The 5,000-nt window shown below is 37.0% G+C and overlaps 1 protein-coding gene across 1 annotated transcript in view; it reads left to right on the top strand.

Annotated features, from left to right (window-relative positions):
• EBF3 (EBF transcription factor 3) overlaps positions 1-5,000 on the top strand; it is a 201,948-nt gene that overhangs the window by 171,097 nt on the left and 25,851 nt on the right. Inside the window, exon 11 of the mRNA XM_070946386.1 lies at positions 3,410-3,498. Coding sequence (XP_070802487.1) covers positions 3,410-3,498 — 89 coding nt within the window. The remainder of the gene's footprint in view (positions 1-3,409; positions 3,499-5,000) is intronic.

The following is a 5,000-nucleotide window of genomic DNA, read 5'->3' as shown; positions in this document are numbered from 1 at the left end:
TCTACTACATATCTAGAGACAGATACCACACCAAACAAGTCTATAATGAAAATTGTGAATTGGCAACATCTGGAAACTTGTTTGTTTTCTATCTTGGATAAAGTCAAATGTTTACATTTTTGTTGTCTTTGAAGCAATGTTTAAATTTTGCACATTCTCTTATACTGAGCGAGAGGGACTAGCACTAGATAATTTCTTCGAATAAATTACCCAAGTGCCAAGTACATTAATTCTCAGCTATCAGGATGCTGACAGATGTAAAGGACTTAGAATAAAGAACACCAATATTAACATTACACAAATTTGCTTTATTTCTCTTCATATTTCTTCTTCATCCCTGACTTTAGCTTACCAAGGCTCCTTCTCTAATTATCCACGAGGTCAGTAAGCAAAATTGGGAAGAAGCTGGGAGATCAATACAAATTATCCCTGAGCAAACCAGTGCTGACAGTTTGAATTGCAGCATATGTTTACCCAAAATCAGGCAATTTATCTTAATATCAGCAAAGTAATGCAGTGCAGGTGAAAGGTCAGGCAATCTCTCCACCTCATAATTACCCAGTTCTAAAACAGGAAAGTGGTATTGATTGGCCTGGCTCAGTGCTCGGTGACTGGGACGTGCCAATGCTTTGCCCTGGCTCTGCTGGACTCTCAGCTTGTAAACTCAACGCACCCAGGATTTATTAAATGTGTGGAAAAGGTCTTCTGTTTTCGCCTCTAGTTGTGGATTTTGCCAGGGAAGTCTTTCCTAGTCCTCATTTTGTCAGGAAAGAAGGTGATAGATCTTGTGTATATGTGCACTGCTTTCTATTCATTGTGGGCTGAAGGCGAGAGCTGCTAGAAGTTCAAATAAGAGTAGGAGAGGAGTCAAGGTAGATTTAGCCCATTATTAGTCGATCTGTTCTGCATATTGCCGACTGTTCTTTGAGGTGCAGAGGCAAATTGAATAACCCAATGCCCAATTATCAGAAGCTCAAAGAACTTTAAATACAAGATAGCATGAACATAATTTAAACAGAGGGGCACTCTTTTCTCATTCTCGCATGCAAATGTATGCGTGTACATAATGTTCTGATATGCACGGTTATATGTGAGTCTGAATTCTGCTTGGAATACTGTACGTTTGTCAGATGAAATACGTAGAATTCTACAAATTACAAAAGGACAATGTACTACCCTGTTTCCCCCAAAATAAAACATCCCCTGATAATAAGCTTAATCGGGCTTTTGAGCGCATGGCAATAAGGCCAAGCGCTTATTTCAGGGTTCAAAAAAATATAAGACAGGGTCTTATTTTCAGGGAAACACAGTAATTATTAATTTAGGCAGAACAATGTTCTTCCATTCGTCAGGTTTTGTAATTGTCTTCCTAGTGCCAGTCTAGTTTTTCAAATTATATCTGTAGAATTTCAAATTCTTTTACGGCTGTACGGTTGATAATATAAATTGAAATGGAACATTTGGAGGTGTGATTCCTAGCATAGAAATCTATGGTTATTATAAGTCGTAAAGCTTTTGAAAGCTTGCATCAAAGCCCCCATCACCTGTCAGTTATATCTGCATGAAATCAATTGAGGTTGGCCATCTATCTTTTCTGATCACCTTCCACCAGACCTTTCATGAAATCAAATAGCCATAGCGATTAGCCGGAAAGTTGAAGAAGCAACAACATCTCTGATCGGTTATGCGGGTACCGACTGCTACCCCCTTTTTTTTGTTCTTTAATTGGGAACAGTAACACTTTATTTAATCTTTTATAATTCGCCAGCAAGTCATTTTGTGAGGCTATACAAGGCCATCATCTGTCCCAACCTTCTTGGCTTCTGCCTGACACACTAGTATAGGACCAGGCAAAGACATGACAAATTGTCCCCAAAGTCAGTGCTGACAGCTTCTGATGATTAATGGTCTGATTATGAAGTGGTTTTACACATATAGAATTTACATCACAGAGAGTTAGAAATTTTGCCATGTCACAGACGCCAAGGCATTTTGAAGAGCTTTACTATTTGCAAAGAAAAAGGAGGGTGAAATCCCAGCAAAAGCCATGTCATGTAAAATCAATACATCGGATCAATGCTTTATTAACAAGAAAATGTCTTACTTCACATTCCTATGTGGACCTTTGTCTCCGGGATGCATGATGGAATGTCAAATCATATTGCAGTCTTCAACTTTCTGCTATGTTTATTGAGTGCTTGTTGTGGAAGCCTCCATGCATTGATTATGAGATGTACTATTGTGTGTTTACATAAAAAAACAAAAGCAATTAATAATAATATGAGCCAATTATTTTGGAAAAAACAAAAAACAAAACCCAAATATCGGGGTGTATTAACACACTAGTAAATTGTAAGCTTTTTTTATTTTTTTTATTTTTTTTGCCATCGCTTTTGCTCAGCAAACCTGCTGAGCTGTTTGGTGTTAATCATCAAATTACATGCTGACTAATGAGTGATGGTCTGAATTCTACGCTGAGTAATGAATAGATGGAGGCAGTTCTTATTAGTCCCATTGATTTATGTAGCGCCATGCACCATGCAGTTACTCTGTTAAAAACGATATCTACATCAAGAAGTAATATACTCTAATAAGTATTTTCATCTTAACTCGAGTCGTTGGGCCTCCAGGCTCAGTTTTTGTTTGAGTCAGGCAGAGCTATAATAAAGCCCTATGACTCCTTACAAAGCTTGTTAAACACAATGTGTGCAGTCTAACTGAGTCAGATTCATGATTCATGCACTGTACACAGCAGCATGTGCTGCTGATTTATGACCAAGCACAGTTCATAGTCAAAATTACAATTTGAGGGATAAAAAGATTAATTACTATTTGTGGCCTGCAATTTTGTGAGGCTAGTGGTTTGCAGCTGTAGAATGATAGTGCTCTACATCAGTCTGTAGTCAGCCATTCACAGATTATTAAAGCTTTGCAAGATTAAGTGCTCCTCCTGCCTGGTTTGTGCTCAGGCAATATGCTAGACAAAAAAGGACCACAGGGATAAATCTGAAGCAAGCAATAGCTGGACATATGTCATAATTGCCAGTTTCCCATAAATTCACAGACAGTATAGAAAATGGAGCATGATGCAGACATCATATCGTGACTCTGGTGATTGCTATATATGGCTTCAAGACCTGTAACTTTTGATACTGAGCCAACCATTTTAATCAGGTTTTGGAGGTTTTTTTCTTGCAATATGCATTTTCGTTTGCAATTCCTCCCCTCTAATTATGGAAAGAAAGAATACTCTCCATGAGTGAAAACAAGAAGAGTCCGGAAAATGAGTCTCAAGAAATCTGTGGTTGTTTTTTTTTTTTAAATTGCAAGGGTTTAGTCAGCTTGTTTTTTGCATATGTTTGCTAACAACTGATCGCCAGACTGATACACTGTTCTGTCCATTTTTCAGCCCTTAATGAACCAACAATAGATTATGGATTCCAGAGATTGCAGAAAGTCATTCCACGGCATCCAGGTGATCCAGAACGGTTACCAAAGGTTAGTCACTTTTTGTTTACAGGTTTCAGTGCATTTATTCTCATCACATATATGATCAGGCATGGCAAAATCAAGAGTTGCAGTAAATAAAATCTGGGAAAATAGCATATTGCTATCCTATATAGAATACATACACACATATACACAGACACAGACACAGACACACACACACACAGACACACACACACACAGACACACACACACACACACACACACACACACATTCATGCCTGTTACAGACATTTGGTGAGGGTATACATAATGTCTGCTGGGTGGTTTTATTAAAAGAAGAAAAAGAGGGAATGGATTTTCTGATACAAATATTTTGGATTCTACAAGAGGGACATAAAACTTCCTGCGTAATGAAATCGTTCAATTAAACATTTTCCACTCCAGTAGCTTGTAGTGATTTCAATCTAAGCAGCCCCACTCTGATCTGTGATTATTTGACTCTTGTTTTCCTTTCATTTTCTAAAGCTCGATTCAGTTTAATCTTTTGTTTACAAAGCTTTTGTTATAAGTCCCTGACTTAGCAGGCTAACAAATGAAGTCCACATATTAATATCTAGAGGGACTTTCCATTTAAATTCATAAAAGACAAAAGCTGCCTGTGTTGTTTATGCACATGACATATCACAGAATTTTCATTTTGATGTAAAACATTAAAGATAAGTCATGCTTAGAAGTTTTTCCTGTTCTTTGATATAGTTTTTTTTTCTTTCCCTTTCTTTTATTGCAATCTCTGATTTTTTTTCCAAGGCAATCTTGAAAGTGAATGAAAATGTACTCATATCATCTTAACTGATTATTTTATATGCTCTTCTTGTGGCACACAAGTCTTGACCACCTCTGAGTTTTATTAGCACAATAAAAACCTTTGAGACATTAGCCTTTTTAATGCTCAGCATGAATGGAAGCCTTCAATTGGCTCCTTTTTTAATTTGTGAACATGTTAGTAATTCATATCAGATTATTATTGTTAGAATAAGAAGTTGCAGGACCTCTTTAAAACGTATGTTAGACATTTCAGCTTGTGAACCTTAATACACTAGGGTAGCACTAGACATGAAACAGCAGGCTTTTACACAAAGATCATGAATGGAAAGTGTGTAGATGGGAAACCACAAATGCAAACAAGTTTTGCCTACAGAGATTTAATCTAAAACCTGTATATATGAAACCATTTAAGTATGTTAATTTTTCCTATTGCTCATTGTTCTTCTGGCTATTGAAATAATTAGCATCTTGATGATTGACTGTTTTTGAAACAACGGCTTGTTTGGTTTTGGCTTAGTATGTCTCACAAATCCTACCTATTGTGGTTTTCTCAATCAACACATGATGAAACAAACGGTGCCTTCAATTGCTGTCTTAACCTAGTCATTGTGTCCATACAAACATTTTCTTTCCCCTTTGAAAGGATTACAGTATGTATTGTACCACACTGGAGCTTCTGTATAAAGGTGAGGGGGTTTCATTCCAGCTTCTTCAACTACAACCTG

Source organism: Pituophis catenifer, unplaced genomic scaffold (genome assembly GCF_029215685.1).
Source record: "Pituophis catenifer annectens isolate HBS135680 unplaced genomic scaffold, rPitCat1.0.hap2 SCAF_6, whole genome shotgun sequence".
In the NCBI taxonomy this organism is placed as follows: Eukaryota; Metazoa; Chordata; class Lepidosauria; order Squamata; family Colubridae; genus Pituophis; species Pituophis catenifer.
The sequence above is the reverse complement of the archived record's forward strand: the minus strand, read 5'-3'. Positions and strand labels throughout refer to the sequence as shown.